This window comes from Rhipicephalus microplus, chromosome X (assembly GCF_043290135.1).
Source record: "Rhipicephalus microplus isolate Deutch F79 chromosome X, USDA_Rmic, whole genome shotgun sequence".
NCBI classification, from domain to species: domain Eukaryota; kingdom Metazoa; phylum Arthropoda; class Arachnida; order Ixodida; family Ixodidae; genus Rhipicephalus; species Rhipicephalus microplus.
In genome coordinates, this window is record NC_134710.1 from 422196096 (window position 1) to 422212699 (window position 16604).

At 45.4% G+C, this 16604-nt stretch overlaps 1 protein-coding gene across 2 annotated transcripts; it reads left to right on the forward strand.

Annotated features, from left to right (window-relative positions):
- The first annotated feature begins 213 nt into the window (after positions 1 to 213).
- LOC142776530 (uncharacterized) lies at positions 214 to 16320 on the forward strand. Of its 2 annotated transcripts, XR_012887611.1 has the most exons (4): positions 214 to 1851; positions 11568 to 11889; positions 14225 to 14291; positions 15448 to 16320. XR_012887611.1 is itself a non-coding variant. In XM_075880337.1 (3 exons), the coding sequence occupies exons 1-2, from the start codon at positions 1387 to 1389 to the stop codon at positions 11841 to 11843; spliced, it is 741 nt and encodes a 246-aa protein (XP_075736452.1). In that variant the 5' UTR covers positions 214 to 1386; the 3' UTR covers positions 11844 to 11889; positions 15448 to 16320. The 2 variants fall into 2 exon arrangements, 1 of the variants encoding a protein (XP_075736452.1); XM_075880337.1 differs by lacking the exon at positions 14225 to 14291.
- Positions 16321 to 16604: the final 284 nt, after the last annotated feature.

Sequence of the window (16604 nt, forward strand, 5' to 3'; positions counted from 1 at the left end):
ATTCCAGATATTCCGTCTCACGGAATCGTAAGTCTCACCTGATACTTTTGAGTGCATGGCGTTATGCACTGAGCCCCCGAAAGAGCGCCTTCTTCAATGCTGAAACAGCAAGCTATTGGTCTACCACTTACCGCTGGCGATGGCCATATTGGGGCAACTATCGTGTTTTCAGCATTACCAGAAGGATCACGCAATGAGCGCGCCTCCCCAGTTCGTCACGACGAGGCAGCGGGCACTCTCGGCTCCCACGCGCAGTTTGCCCAGTGGAGAGAGCAGTTAGACGGTCACGCGTGCGCGTGCATATCTCGCGGTGGAGAGAATTGTATGCATTGGGCTTTCAACGGAACGATTCGGTTGTAGTTACTGGGCCTACAATGGCCATGGCATCATCTTCGTTTGCGAAAGAGGTGCGATTTTCAGACGCGCCTCAACAGATTGTTTTGACGCTGCGGCGCTACTCTCATCTCCCGCGCTTACTTTACCCCGCAGAGAGGGGGTGGAGGCTGGACACTCACAAGTGTGTGCGCTTATCTCGCGGAGGAGAAAATTGTACGCAATGGGCTTTCTACAGAACGATGCTGTTGTATTTACCGGGCACATAAAGATAACTGGTGTCTCCGCTTGCACAAACGGCGCACTTTATAGACCCAGCGTAGTAACAACTGAGGTGCTTATTTGCATTCACCGGTACATGTGAGTACGTCTCGTGTGTCATTTGTGCGTTAGAAGGGCCGGCACGTTTTTATCTGCTTGTGATTCTTCGCATGAACTTCCCATTTGTTTCTACCGCATTCATTGATTTGCTTTTGACGAAAGGCTGTGGCTTTGTTTTATCTTTACATTATGTTAAGTGATCGTTTGTGACGGATCAATTTATATAGTCTTCTGCACCAGAAAGCTCCATTCTGTTAAACTACCTAGATTTTTGTAGAGGCAGACGTAACTTTAGCGATTAATGATAACAAAGTAAGTGATTTTAAAACGGTCGAATATTCTTTGGAATACTTCGAAACACATGTTTGAACCACGAAGTAATGCCTTGTTGTAATAAAGTTCAAACCCCTTTCACTGCGTCTTCCCGAGTACGGAGTAAAAGGAACAAACACCTGGCCGTTCTGCATCTCGATTTCCAGTCCGGACCGAAGTTTGCCGAACTTAAGCAATAATATCAAAACTTCATTGTGCCTAAATACCCTCACTAGTTACAAAACCTTCCCACTACTACCTTTGCAGAATGGCGTCAAGAAATTTAGGACTTCTTCCCACAGTATCGCTGAAGAATTAGCACACAACGGGCGCAAATAACGGCGAAAAGGGTATCACTAATTAATGACGGCTGAGCGTTGAGCAAGTGCCTAACCATTTGAATCACGAAAGTATGCATGGATGCCGACAGGAGGAGCGTCTCATCAGATGACGTCACATCTTGTCCAGCCCACAACCAGTATAAGAAGAGAAGGATCACCGTCGTCCTTCAGTGGGCATGGCTGCAGCACAAACGGCAACATGTTAAGGAATCCGTTTTGCTTTGTTCTACAGGTGACGGCGATTCTTATTGGAAGCGCGCTCACACCGCCCGGCTGCAGTGCAGAACCAGCAAGTGCCGATCAGATTGCAGGAGCTGGTATCCGGCTATCATCAAGCGACTATCACCTCGTCAGCAACACGAGCCTGTTCCTCGTTCAAAAGTATGCATGGATGCCGACAGGAGGAGCGTCTCATCAGATTACGTCACAACTTGTCCAGCCCACAACCAGTATGAGAAGAGAAGAAGCACCGTCGTCCTTCAGTGGGCACGGCTGCAGCACAAACGGCAACATGTCAAAGAATCCGTTCTGCTTTGTTCTACAGGTTTGTAAACATTATTCTACGCATTGCTACCACAGCGATGACCGTTTTTTAGTGCTGTTGCCTTGTCCCACAATGATAAAGTTTGTACTTAGTTGTATTTGTTCCTTACCAACGAATTTGTTAGTGTGTGGCGATATTGAATCAAATCCTGGTTCCACGGAAAAGAAGATGTTGGAAGCGCTCCTCGCTGGTCAAGCCAAAACAAATGGGATAATTGAAGCTATGCGCAGAAATGAGAACGTAATCGAAAGTAAGATATCAACTTTAACTGAAAGGGTACAGCGGATGGATCAGCAGCTATTGCTGTTGAACAAGTTGGGGAACCAAGTCTGCGTAATTGAAACATCAGTTTCTAATTTTGAAAAAAGGATTATCGTCGCTATCTAGAAAAGTAGATGACTTGGAAAATAGGAGCCGTAGAAACAACCTCATTTTATACGGCCTAGACGAAGTTAAAGGAGAGACAGGCGAGAACCTGCTAATAAGAGTAAAGGATAAGGTATTCCAAGAAAAACTAAAGTTAACTGCCGAAATTACTGAGCGGTGCCATAGGCTTGGCAAGAAACAAGAGAATAAGCCTCGCCCAGTAATTATATGGTTCATGGATTTCCGAGAAAAAGTGTCAGTACTAATTACGGCGCACAAGCTAAAAGACACTCCGTTTTCGCTCTCAGAAGACATTTCCTTCCGAGTACGGCAAATTTGAAGGAAATTGTGGAAAAGCGCTGTAAAAGATAAAGAGGATGGTGCTAAGGTAAAACTTGTCTATGACAAACTGAGTATCAACAGCGTATTATTTGGTTGTGATGAACTTAACGATTCAAGGTTTAGAATTACAAACAAGCAAAACAGACGGTACAAAGCTGACCCTCAGTGCTCGAAAGTTGTCAACGTGAACTGTAGAAGTGTTGTAAATAAGATAACAGGGTTAGAGGCCTTGTTGCTCACGCATGATCTCCATATCGCTGTTCTAACCGAGACCTGGTTACACAAAGACATATACGATAGCGAATTTGCACCAGCTGGCTACAGCGTATATCGGAAAGTTCGGGGCAGTAAAGGGGGAGAAGTTGCTCTGATATATAAAAATTCTTTACACGTCAACAGAATGCCTGATATACCTAATGTTGAAGGTGTTTTTTGCAAGGCCTTTCATGGCAGCACAAAATTCATCATTGGAGGTATCTACAGGCCCCCCCGCTCCACTATTACAGTATTGGAAGAGCTGCGAACATACCTCGACAAACATGTACAGATCGGTGATCACATTATTTTGAGTGGAGATTTTATTTTGCCTGATATTGAATGGAAAGCCTTCTCGCTCAAAACCCGTAATTATTCATTTGGCGAAGAAATGTTAGATATTGCCTTTACGTTTGATTTATTACAGATTGTCGATGACTTTACCAGAGTACAAGGTAGCTCTTCGGCAATCCTTGATCTTTTTTTGTTAGCGGGTCAATTTCTTCCAAGACAGCCGGAATATCGGATCACAAAGCTGTGCTCCTCGAACTATCAGATGTCTCCCTAAACAAGAAAACACGTCGTGCCAGATGAAAGGCTTTAATGGAACTAAAGAAGAAGGAAAAAGACAAGCGTGAGCCGGCGCTGCCACGAGGCCAGGCGTCCTCGTGAGGAGGCTCACTAATGATGATCACTGCTATTCTGCTTCGAGGAATGAATAAAGGAAGTCACAACAGGGCTGGTCAGCGGAGGTTGGAGAAGCTTGAGTTTGCCCGATAGGGTGAGGGTCACGTGTTTCGGCAATGGCGGAAAAGGTGTCCCACTCGTTCAGATCGAAAGCAAATTGGCTTGTCGCCAGGCGTCCTCCACGCATTTGAGTCATGGTTACGTGGAGCAGGGTGGCGATAATGCTGTTGGTGGCTGGAGGTAGATGAACTGACAGCGTCGGGACGGTGCACAGAACAGACCGTGTGAATACCCGCGTTGTCTAGTTCTTGGCGAACAACGGTCTGTATTAGTGATGTGGTCAGCTGAGGATCACTCGGAGCTAGTGCTCTGAAGAGTGCGGGTGATATGGCCTCAATTTCGCAGCGTACGATTCTCGTGATGTCACCGGAGTGTGAATTCGGCTTGGTCGCTATACGAAGATTCTCGCAAGTTGACGTAGCAGCAGTGTTGGGAAGGCGCGAAAAGTGGTAGGCAATGCGATGGCTTTTAGCCTCTTGAAAGCGTTGGCACTCGAAGATAACATCTTGCACGGTGTAACAGCCTTTGCACACAAGGAGGTTAAATGCATCGTCTGCGATGCCCTTGAGCACGTGCGCTACCTTGTCTGCTTCAGCCATGGTTCGGTCAATTTTACGGCAAAGGTCAGCACATCTTGTATATACGCCAGGTAAGACGCGGTGGACTTCTGAACACGTGTGCCAAGATGTTTCCTAGCGGCCTGCTTGCAGCCGGCAGATTGAACAAACAACTCGCGTAGCTTGGTCTTGAACAGTCCAGCTCGTGATCGCGTCCACGTTGTTATTAAACTATGTCTTGGCCGTTCCTTGCAAAAAAAAGATAACAATTGCCAGCATCAAGGTTGGGTCCCTCCTATGGTTTTCGCTGACGAGCTCGTAGATTTTAAGCCACTCACCCACGTCTTCGCCTTCTGTTCCCAATAAAATACCGGGATCGCGGAGTGAAACAGCCACGAGAAAAACAGGGGAGGTCGGCGTCGTTAATGCATTGGGCGCGGCAGTTGACGAAGCGCCGCTGCCGGTAGACATTTCGGAAGCAGCGACTAGGCGTCCGCTGCATAACTCCGTCGTGCGTTGTAACCCAGCACCTTCCACCAAAATGTTACTGAAGGTAAACTCGAAACTAGGTGTTTGAAGATATATTTACACAGCACCAACGCGCAAGCCAAGACGGAGGCCAAGAGCTGTGCCCTACACCAAAATCACGTCGTCTTTCTCCGCGCCGATCTAACCGCTTTTGTGGGACATTGTCTCACAACAATATTACGCAATTTTGCGAACATTGTATCATTGTTCCGTCACTGTAATTGTTTATAACTAATTTGCTTTTCTATCTGACAGGTTGTGATCATAGTTGTTTGGGTTTCTCGTGTGGTTGTAATCATGCGTGAGGGTTTCGTAAGATGCACTTCGTTTCAATAAAAGTCCGTTGCGAGTGTGTGCTTTTCCGAGTTTCTTCTGTCGTCTACTTTTAAGTTTGCGCCAACGATGTTTTACTCACCTCCATAACTTATCAGGAAAGTATCGCCGGACAGCTCAAAACGTTGTTGGGTTGCAATTGCAAGAGTTAGACTGTTACCATTGTTTCTACCACATCAGATGCCTGTGAGCTATACGAAGATGCTACATAAATCTTCGCGAAGGCTGGATTAGAAGTACAGAAGTGGTAAAACTGCACTGACCTAGAAAACTGCGTAAAACAGCTGTACCACGTGAAGATATTTGGACTACTGTGAATCACCAGGTCAGACAGACTAAGCTTGAAAGTTGATCCTGTTCTTGAATGTCTAATGTCTACAAGGAGATAAGGCAACTCAACGGTTCATCTTACAGACTTCCACTCTCTTTTTCGACCATCTCGGTCTTCCAGGACCATTTCTAATCCACGCCAAAATACCATTCCAGGACCATTTCTAATCCACGCGAAAATACTATTTAAAAGAATTTCGCAAATACAACTAGATTGGAATTGTGCAATTCCAAATCAACTTGCCCAAGAATGAGATATGCGTTGCAGAGAAATTTGTAATGTAGTGAAGAGGAATGCCCACTACTGCAGCGACATTGACACGTTGGCGCGAGGCACAAGCTAGGACTGCCTGGTTGCTGCTGCGACGACCCCCGTAAACCCGGCCAGCTCTTGCTGCTTCTGTCCCGGCACTGCTGCCGCTTTTTGCCTTGCATTTACAACATAGTTACATTAAAACTCTTTCAGTGCCCAGGTTTGGTTTGCTAATCAGTCGCTTGGGTTAGGAGCTGCATGTTTTCAAGGACACAAGCAAGGCCGCTGATGGGGCGGTTGCTTACTTGTGGCACAACCGCCTTATGGTGCACCAGGTCAGATACTCATGGCAAAGACTCGAGTTCTTTGCATAAAGCAGCTTTTGCTTCTATGGCTAAAGCTTCTGAGAAATTTATTGGGTGCTCGACATGCAAAGTTCATAACTGATGCAATGAAAATCACTTCTTCTAACTCCTATTTTTGCACTAATTCAACAGTGATGTTGGGTTAGATCCAAGGCATCCATGAAAGGTGGCAGCAGTTTTTTTTAACAGATTCGCAGAAGTTTATTATCTCAGTGACTCTTCATAATGAAACTATTGTTCTGGGAAAGAGTTCCCAGCGGGCCTAAGCATATTGGTAAAATCTCTAATTGACAAGAAGATTTGGTAGAGAAGACCAGTATGGTTGGCAATAAGCGAATAATGGCCTAAGCACAAGAATACTAATCCGAATGCTCTTCAAGATGATCTAAAGGAGGAGTCTAGAGTAGATACAATTACGCTCTATCCGTCCTCGACGTTAGTGCGCGCTGTTTTGGATATATCAAATAATATATAGTTCCTGGGTGCGGGCGCTACGCGTCACAGTTTGGATACTGAGGTTCGTCACAGCTTGCCGTAAGCAGCAAACCTCTCAAGGACACCTAACGACAGAAACCATGTCGCCTCTGAAAGGTGTAGACGAATTCCACCGGACAGTTCACGAAAATGTGGAGGTGCCATCGTCGGGCGTTTAAATTTGGGCTCGCTTGGTAGGCCAAAGCCGCTGTGCCTACCGCTGTTGCTGGCGTATTTTCCCAGGTGCGTGTGCCGCTTGTGGCCATGAAAAGAAGAAAAAGTGGTGCACGGACAAGCTTTCACGGTTATTTGCGCGGGAAGGCAGAAGAAAAATGGGCCCGGTCTTTTTTTTAGTGTTCTGTTGACAAAAACTGGCCCCGCCACGGTGTTCTAGTGGCTAGATACTCGGCTTCTGAACCACAGGTCGCGGGATTGGATCCCGGCTGCGGCGGCTGTATTTCCAATGGAGGCGGCAACGCTCAGATTTGGGTGCACGTTAAAAAACCCCCGGTGGTCGAAATTTTCGGAGCCCTCCACTACGGTGTCTGTCGTATTCATATGGTAGTTTTGGGACGTTGAACCCCACGTATCAATCAATCATCATGTTGACGAAAACTGTCGCAGAGCAGCTGCAGCTCTGAAACGCGAAAACTTGCTTTTGATGCAACTTCACCTGATATATTTTGGAGCCGCTTACCCAAAAAAAACGACTAGTTTTCCCAGGTTTTAATAAGCCATGGAATTACGTGTTTTTATTTACTTAGTCGTGGAGGCGTACGGGGCATTTTTACCTCGAAGCGCAGTAACATTCTGCATTGCATTATTATATGGGAAGCATTTTCATGGTTGCTTTGTTGAAATAACTGCAAAAGGCTTCGACGCATCAAAGCTATATCGTCATACTCGCGTGAACTAAATGTGTCACTCGGTCTTCGAGCCGCCGATCGAGCATGTGTTTCTTTCTGCGTGAGTACGGTGCACTGTAATAGCAGCGAACGAAAGCATGATTCAGGACTATGCTTTTTTTCTGATTGGATGCGGCTGCAATGACACACCTGACACAGATGTATCGAGCAGGGCTGTTGAGGCTGAAATAGGCTTTACTAGATTTTGACGTCTAATAAATTGACAACAAACATCACTAGGGAAACTTGCCGACTCTGTCCTACGGCCCGTACTCAATTTGTGGTGTCGGCTTCGGAGTACGAATTGAGCCGCGAATGTTACAGGTACGTTACCGCATTGTCCACATCATGTCGTTAAGCATTATCGGAAGCCTATTGCGGATGGAAGTGTCGCCGATGTTGCCCTTGTCGTTTCATTCATTCATTTGTGGAGTTTAACGTCCCAAAACCACCATTTGATTATGAGAGACGCCGTAGTGGAGGGCTCCGGAAATTTTGACCACCTGGGGTTCTTTAACGTGCACCCAAATCTGAGTACACGGGCCTACAACATTTCCGCCTCCATCGGAAATGCAGCCGCCGCAGCCGGGAATCGAACCCGCGACCTGCGGGTCAGCAGCCGAGTACCTTAGCCACTAGACCACCGCGGCGGGGCGCCCTTGTCGTTTGCATGAATAACTTCTATGGTACATTCGCTATATGCGAGTATTTACCAAAACATTTATGGCCACGTATTTTACACCCTACATTTGCATTTTATGCCCCAGCGCATTTTGCTGAACTGGCTCTGTCCTCACATTAGTACAGAGTAAATTGTTCATGTGTGACAAAAGCTGCAACAATGGTGAGGACATATCGCTAATTAGCTACATTACCGTCGTTCAGATATTTCATATTTTTATGAGGTTGTCAAAGATAGAGCTACACCTGATCACAGCTCATTTGTCCATTTTAGAACCCCTCTACAGCAACTACAGCTTCCTCTGTTGCAGCTGTGACTTATAAAGATGCTAGCGGTGTCCCGACGCACTGTTCTCCCAAGGCCACTCGTGAACTTGCTGCGCTCGCCGTCACGTGATCACGTAGGCTGGTGGCACGATTTTAGCATGAACGACTAGGCGTAGCCAACGCCCCGGGACGCCACCGGACACCTACTGTGTTCAGAAACATGATATAGGTTTTTTCTTTGTCGAATATTCAAAAGCAACCATTCCGCCGGAAATTGGCAGCCTTTCAGGCTGGTTGAGATCTACCGAAGGCGTGGAAAATGAAGAATTCGCACCCCTTTTTTTTGCCGAGGAGGATGGATTGCTGAGAACTCAAACAGGCCTTTGGAATGTCGTGTACCACGAGGGTATCAAGACCAAGTTCTGCTTCCCCGTGACCACATCGCCTCTGAACCGTCACATAACGCAGAGGGCGCTTGTGTGTGACGAAGATGAATGAGTGTGTGAAAATAGTGATCGGGTAGTGTACCTGGTGCGCGCGATTAAGCGTGAAGCCTGCGACCGCTTCTGTAGTGGCCCTACCTGCTGACCGAGTGAATGTCCCCAAACCATTTGACTTTACTGGTGTAGATTTTATCGGACAAGTGTACTTGAGAATTGAGCCAACACAGAAATTCACCGGTGAGTAATACTATCCACTTGCGCGGTAATATGCGCTGTTCATCTAGAGCTTGTTTAATCTCAACGACAGACAGTTTCTTGGAAGCCTTTAGGCGTTTCGCTGCACGCCGTGGATTCCCTTCAGTGATTCTCTGTGCTTTAAACATGCTTTTCGTGATCTTGATGCTGCATATGCCACTTCAGGGGAAGTGAAGTTGGCGATTGATTGTCTGTTAATAGCATGCCTTAGAAATTCTCTGCTGACCATGCTCAATGGTGGGGCAGATTTTGGTAGCGTATGGTAAGGTCGTCAAAAAACAACTTGCGAAAAGCTCTAGGAAGATCTCTTCTAGAATATGGTCAAATGGGCGTGGTCTTAGCGGGAATGGAAGCGATCATATATAGTAGACCGCAGATGTGCTCGTATCTTGAACCAGAGAAACGAAAAGTCTTTACACCTGTTCATTTCCTACATGGCAAGCGATTTACGGCCATACCCGACTTGCAAACTGCAGCCGTGGTGCCCAGCTACCATACGAAGCTGACTAAAACTTGGATACAGCGTCAAAAGCTGCAAAAAGACTGCCGTAACCGCTGGTAAAAGGGATATTTTTACTTCTTAGAACCACTCATAATAGGCCAGTAGTCGGCATTACTAATACGGAAGCCAATATAGTGATATTATGCGATAATGCTGTGCCAAGGTTGTGTTGCAAACTCGAACGTGTTCTGAAGAACATTGCGGGAAACGGCAGTATTGTGCGTGCATGTCAGTTAAAGCTAGCAGACCACAAAGTTGTAACCAAGACTATTTATCATTTGCGTTTCTTAGAGGTGCGTTCACAGCAATTCGTAGGCCGGGAGTGTTAAAAATTGAATAATGCGCACGCTAGAGAAAGAGAAGAACATGGAATGGCGCGTGGCAAGTGAGGTTTCTTTTTGCGCTGCAATAAACAGCAGCGTCGAGACGCCCTACTCTTCATCTCCAGGCGTATGTTTATGTTAACCCGGTTATCTACAGTAGAAGCCTCCGGTTTTTACAGGAGCTACACCCCACCGCAGTGGTCTGGTGGCTATGTTACTCGCTTGCTGACTGCAAGTCGCCGGATTCAATCCTGGCTGTGGCGGCTACATTTTCTATAAAGGCGAAATTGCTGTAGGCCTGTATGCTCAAATTGGGGTACACGTTAAATAACCGAAGATGGCCGTAATTTCCGGAGTCCTTCAGTACAGCGTCTCTCATTGACAAATGGTGGTTTCCGGACTTCATAATCCACATATCAATCAATCAATTCATCAATCGAAACGTAGGAGCAACTTTGGCTGACCTTTCCGAGGGACAAATGACCACGTCTGTGATTCTTCGTCCCAGTACTAGTATTTCCACCATTATTTTTTTGCCTCCAAACCTATTTCCTCTATTAAAAAACGGTTATGTCGATGCGATTCCTTGCATGTTTCCTACTGATTTCGCACGTAACCTTTATTCTTTATCTCCCTTCATGTGATCTGTAGCACACTACTTTATGTAGGCGAAACTCTTCCTCATGCTATGGAAAAATTCCTTCTTATTATCTGTAGGGTGTGTCCTTCATGTTTCCGGCAGGATGTTACCTAGCCGTGAACCTTGTGCTACCTACAAGTGCACCTTTGTTCATAGGTTGGTGTGACAATGTTGATAACAGCCGGCACGTTTGTTTGAGTGAGTGAAATTGACACAAGAAGACCGCAATGTGGGACGTTAAAACGCACGATTTATTTCGTCAACCAATACATATAACAAACACTTATTTATATAGATAGACAAAGAAAGAGAGAAATACCTAGAACCATTAAAACAACGCAGTCTGTCTAAAGATGGTCACGTTCTGCTTGCGTCCATTGTAATAAGTCAGCATGTGTCAATTCGCAACCGCAACAAACGCTCCGTGTTCTGGCGACACTGGTAAAAAACAAAGATGGCTATGCTTGAGAAGGTCAAAACGGATCTTTCCTTGGGTGCTGCGCTGAAGTTTCTTGATTTTGGCGTCAGATCGCGTTGTTTTGTCGAAGGCGAAAAGGTTCTAGTAGCGGACTGGCTCATTCTCTTCAGCGCAAAGAATTTTAATAGCGAAACAGCGGAAATACTTGCGTGGTGTACGCAAATATCAAGCCTCTTCGGCGAATCGCATAAGATATACTTTAGGTTGTAGGAACTGTTTAGAAAGCCCGTCTTTGAAGAAGAAGACTGCTCATGTGTACCGGTCCTCCCGAAAAAGTGCTAGCGCTGTCGCATTGTGATGATACACTGCTTCATACAAGGCCTTGTCAGTTTTCGGGGTAACTACACGGTGATTAATGCTGCTGGTTGCATGTATCTCAATAATTTCCGTTCTATGGCGCCATTCAAGGCTTTGTCACCTTCTGGTGCTTTATCTCTTTCTCCCCATATAAAAATATGAAGAGGGCCTTGTCATTTTCAGTGCTGACAGTGGTTAATTCTTTTAATGAAGAACAGGGCACATAGCAACCACAATCTCGATATAAAAGGTTTGAAACGTTTCGGTCTGACATTGCAGACTGCACAACCCGGGATCTGTGACTGCGCCTCAAAGGGTGGGCTCTGTGACTGCACCTCAACGCAGTCGTCAAACCCACTAATTTTTGCGATGCAGACGATCTTCCGTATGATCACCAGCCAGCTACTGCTGACCTCGGTGCGCATCTTTGCCGGTGCGCCATCAGGGTGCGCACTGCCGTGCTTCGCAGTGGCGTCGGGATGCTACCACCTGTCGCTCGTCAACAGCCGACCCGGGATGACCGTGCCGCCAGGGGAGCAGTGGCTACCGGAGGCCAAAGCATTGTGGACGGCCACATCATCATCGACGTCAACAACTCCGCTGCATATAAAAGCGCACCCACCGCCGGCAACCGCCCCGTGGGCTTTGTGACGGCACCTCAACGCAGCCATCTAACCCGCTAATCTTTGCGATGCAGGTTAGTAAATCCTACACGCTGTTTGCAAAAAAAACTAGCAATTACGTCTTGGTGCAGTTGCCGAGCCCACGGTGCTGTCTCGCCATTGCCGCCGAATGTGTTTCCGTTATTCATTCCTTGTTGATGTTGTCAGGAGATGTGGAAACTAACCCTGGCCCTGGCGGGAACGATTCCGTGCTGAGAGAACTTCTGAAAATAGCCGCAGGCCAATCCAAAGTAATTACCGAAGTACAGAGCCTCAAATCTCAGCTAAACACTACTGATAGAACATTAACGGGTTTATGCAAACGGATGACCGACCTAGATGCACACTACCAGGCCCTTATTCTTATCCGAAACGACATCGAAAAGAAGCGGGCAGACACAAGCAGCATGTCTCGCAAGATCGAGGAGTTAGAAGACCACCTAGACGACGCTGAAAATCGATCACGTCAAAATAACCTCATCTTTTATGGCATCTCCGACCCTACTGACAGCGAGACATGGAACGATTCCGAAAAAATAATTATCGATTTCTGCCATAATAATCTAGGAATAACCGTAGGACCTCATGACTTCAAAAGAGCTCATCGCCTATGTCGTCATTCGTTCGGTAGAAATCGTCCCATAATCATAAAATTCGCAGGTTACAAGACAAAAGACTCGATCCTGTCAAATGGCCGGAAATTAAAAAATACTAACTTTAGCATTAGAGAGGACTTTTCGCTCTCCGTTCGACATGCACGAAAACAATTAATAGCATTTGCCAAGGCTAAATCTGCTAAGTTCTCCTTGTGGTATAAAACCCTGCACGTCGGTCCAAAACGTTATATTTTCGATAAATTGTCTAGCACAGTTTAAGAAATCACATAGCAGTCGTCCTGCCATCATGTACCTACAAACCGACAACGCTCGGCACTTGCCAAACCACTCTCATTTTCCGTGATATTTACTAACATCTGCAGTTTCCTTCCAAGGCACGAACTCTTATCGAACATTGTTTTGTCATCCGGAAGCAATACACTGGTACTAACTGAAACTTGGCTGAACGATAACGTTTCGGACGCTGAAATTCTGACTGACTTACCCGAATTCCGCGTGTATCGTAGCGACCGAAAGTGTACTCAAGGGGGTGGTGTTCTTGTCGCAATTCACCAAGGTATAATATGTTCCGTTGTGCATGTCACAACCGACATTGAAACATTATGGCTCATTTGTCACGCTCCTCCCCTAACAGTACTTCTTGGCGTTTGTTATAGGCCACCGCATACTAATCCAGACGTCTGTAGGCACCTAAACAATAGCCTAAGGCAACTTGTTGCCACTTACCCCACTGCTCGCATCCTTCTTTTTGGTGACTTCAATTACCCGAACATCGAATGGCATAACCTAGGCATGTCCTGATTATTATGTCATGCAGAGGCTAAACACTTCATTGCCGTATGTTTAAATTTTAACCTCAGTCAGTTAGTCTCGGAACCAACACTCGTTACGTAAGAAACAGCAAATATCCTAGACCTAATACTAACTAACAGTCCTGAGAACCTTTCATCTATCAGTTATCTCCCAGAAATCAGCGACCATAAAATCATACATGCCCGATTTTCATTCAGTTCTGCTCCAAAATACACATCCGCAGAAACAATATGCCTTTACGACCGGGGAAACTACGATGCAATAACTGAAAACCTTAACACCTTTTTATCTGAGTACAAATCAGTGTTTCCCACTCGCACAGTACATGAAAACTGGTCAATATTCAAAAAAAAACTTAAGTGTGCTCACTAATATGTTCTTTCCGAGGGTTACCTTTCATACTAATCACAATAAGCCATGGTTTTCTGTACGTTTAAAACGGCTGGAAAATAAAAAGAAACGGCTCTTCCGTTCGGCCAAACGCCGTGGCACGCGGAGTGACTGGGATAAATACTTGAAAGTGGAAAAATCATATCTAGTTGAGATCCGAAACGCCAAGCATACAATTTATCACAATGACTTACCAAAGCTACTAACCAGCAACCCCAGAAAAATTTGGCAACTTTTAAATCCAAAGCAGACTCACGACATCACACTGACTAACGACGCGCATGAACCAGTGACAGACCATGAATGTGGGGAAATATTTAACACCGCATTCGCATCTGTTTTTACTCAAGAACTTGACGCACCTTCACAGTCACCATCTGCTAACATCGAAACATTCATGCCAACTATCTCATTTTTCGAAGAAGGCATCGCGTCCGTAATTGATAACATGAAGCTTTCATCATCAGTCGGTATGAACTCAATTAATTCTAAGCTACTGAAGAATGATAAATCAATTTGTGCCGCCTAATTACCTTTGACTTTTTCACAGTCACTCGCCTCAGGAATCATTCCAGATGACTGGAAAACGGAGAAGGTCGTTCCAGTGTACAAATCAGGTAACAGAGACTCACCCTTGAGCTACCACCCCATTTTATTAACCAGTGTGCCCTGTAAAATTGTGTAACACGTCATTTACTCTCAAATCGCAAGTTTCTTGGACTCATGTAATTTTTTTCATCGACCACAACACGGATTTCGTAAAAGTCACTCCTGCGAAACACAATTAGCGCTCTTTCTTCACGAATTGCACACTAACCTAGAACGTAACATGCAGACTGATGTAATTTTTCTAGACTTTGCGAAAGCGTTCGATAAAGTTCCTCACCGCCACCTTTTGCTAAAGCTTTCACACCTGCACCTAGACCCTAACATTCTTCGTTGGATTGAACATTTTCTCACTAACCGTTCTCAGTCAGTCTTTGTTAACGGCCACCTATCTAACTCTCTCCCAGTCACAACAGGCGTTCCCCAAGGATCTGTCCTTGGTCCCCTTCTTTTCCTTATATATATTAACGACTTGCCCGACCATGTATCCTGCAGCATTCGCATGTTCGCGGACGACTGTGCCATTCATCACACAATCAGTAACTAGCATGATCACCTGTATCTCCAAACCAATCTTAACAACGTGCTTAATTGGTGTAACACATGGTTAATGACCATTAATCCTTCTAGTAAACTTGTGTCTTTTTTTCGTCGCCACAGTTCATATCGCTTCCAGTATTCCATTGTTAACACCGCAATTGAATCAGTACCATCTTATAAATATTTTGGAATAACCTTGTCTTCTGATTTATCATGGCGTACCCACATTGCTAATGTAGTTTCAGCATCGAAAAAAGCACTTAGATTTCTCAAACGCCATCTCCACCTAGCCCCCCCCCCCCTACATGTAAAATTACTTGCGTACAAAGCTTTAATCAGACCGAAATTAGAATACGCATCGGCCATATGGAGCCCACATCAAGCATATTTATTCAAAGCATTAGAAGCGGTACAAAACCGTGCTGCCAGATTAATTCACTCATCTTACTCATACGATATCAGTATTTCATCTTTGAAAGCGAAATCTGGACTGCCACCCCTTTCTTTGCGCCGCCGCACTGCAACTCTCGTGCTTTATCACAAATTATTTCATTCTTCCCTCAATCAGCCTGCTTATATAGTAGCCGCAGCACGCATATCTCATCGAACACGCACATCTCATTTCAGGTTTCCCGCCCATCTTCGCGCACTACTGCTTTTTTGCCTCATTCATTTTTCGAGCAGCCACGGACTGGAACGGCCTCCCCGGGACATCGCCAACATCGCCTCATTATTTGCCTTTCAAGACCGTATTATTGATCATCTTCAATGCTAAAACAACTCTTACTGCTTATTGTTAACCTAAATAAAACCCCACCCCTTATGTAATGCCCCTCCTAGAAAGAGGGGCCTTTAAGGTAATAAACTGAACTGAACTGAACCCCTCTGGTTACAGCTGACTGCAGAGGAGAGCAGGGCTGGTGCACGATGTTAAATAAACAGTTCGGGGCTAGTAGGGGCTTTATTTAATGCAATTCAGACCTGAAACTTCTTAAAAAAGTACAAAAGTAGGACAACATAAGAAATGTCTCAGGAATATTGCTGCACAATTTGGTACAGAAAGCATAAACACTTTGTCGCAACAGTGTCGTCACAAACATTTCTGCTTAAGCCTTTCCAATCACTGCTCAGTTGCGTGTGCAGACCTCAATAGAGCAAGTTTTCTCAGCTGGAGTTATGAATGTTTATCCACACTTCACGCTATTAGGTAGGGCAGCTTTATTTTTGTATACATGGCAGATGAGTTTGTTTTGATTTTTTTTTTTGTCTTAAAGAATATTTTTCAACACAAGGGCATTCTTCAGGTGCATTTCAAATTCACATGGATAGACATGGGAGTGATAAAGCAAAAAAAGAAAGGAGGCACCTAATCAATCGCCACTTAGCATATTTTCTGAATATACTGAAGAACTGGAGATTGATCGGCCAATCCCTTCAGGGGGTCAATGTTACTCTAGAATAAAGTTGTTAAAATAAATGTTTGTTGCTATGTTCGTGTGCCATGTTGTGTCAGTCTTTGTCTTTGCAAACAGATGAATAACTCTACACTGAAAACTGCTGCTGGTTATGATATCTGTCTTCACAAGTATTGACACAGGTGTATTAGTGACACGGGCTGTGACCAAGCGTTGATAGATGCAGCCGGACAATTAAAGCTGAAGTGGAGTGAGCTCAGCCTCTAGAGCCTGGTCACTTCCCACACTTGTGCCCGTGACGTCCCAGCCACATCACGAGACAAGTCATTCTCGCCGTTCAGCTGCAGTTAGTGTCTTGCTGAGGCCTGG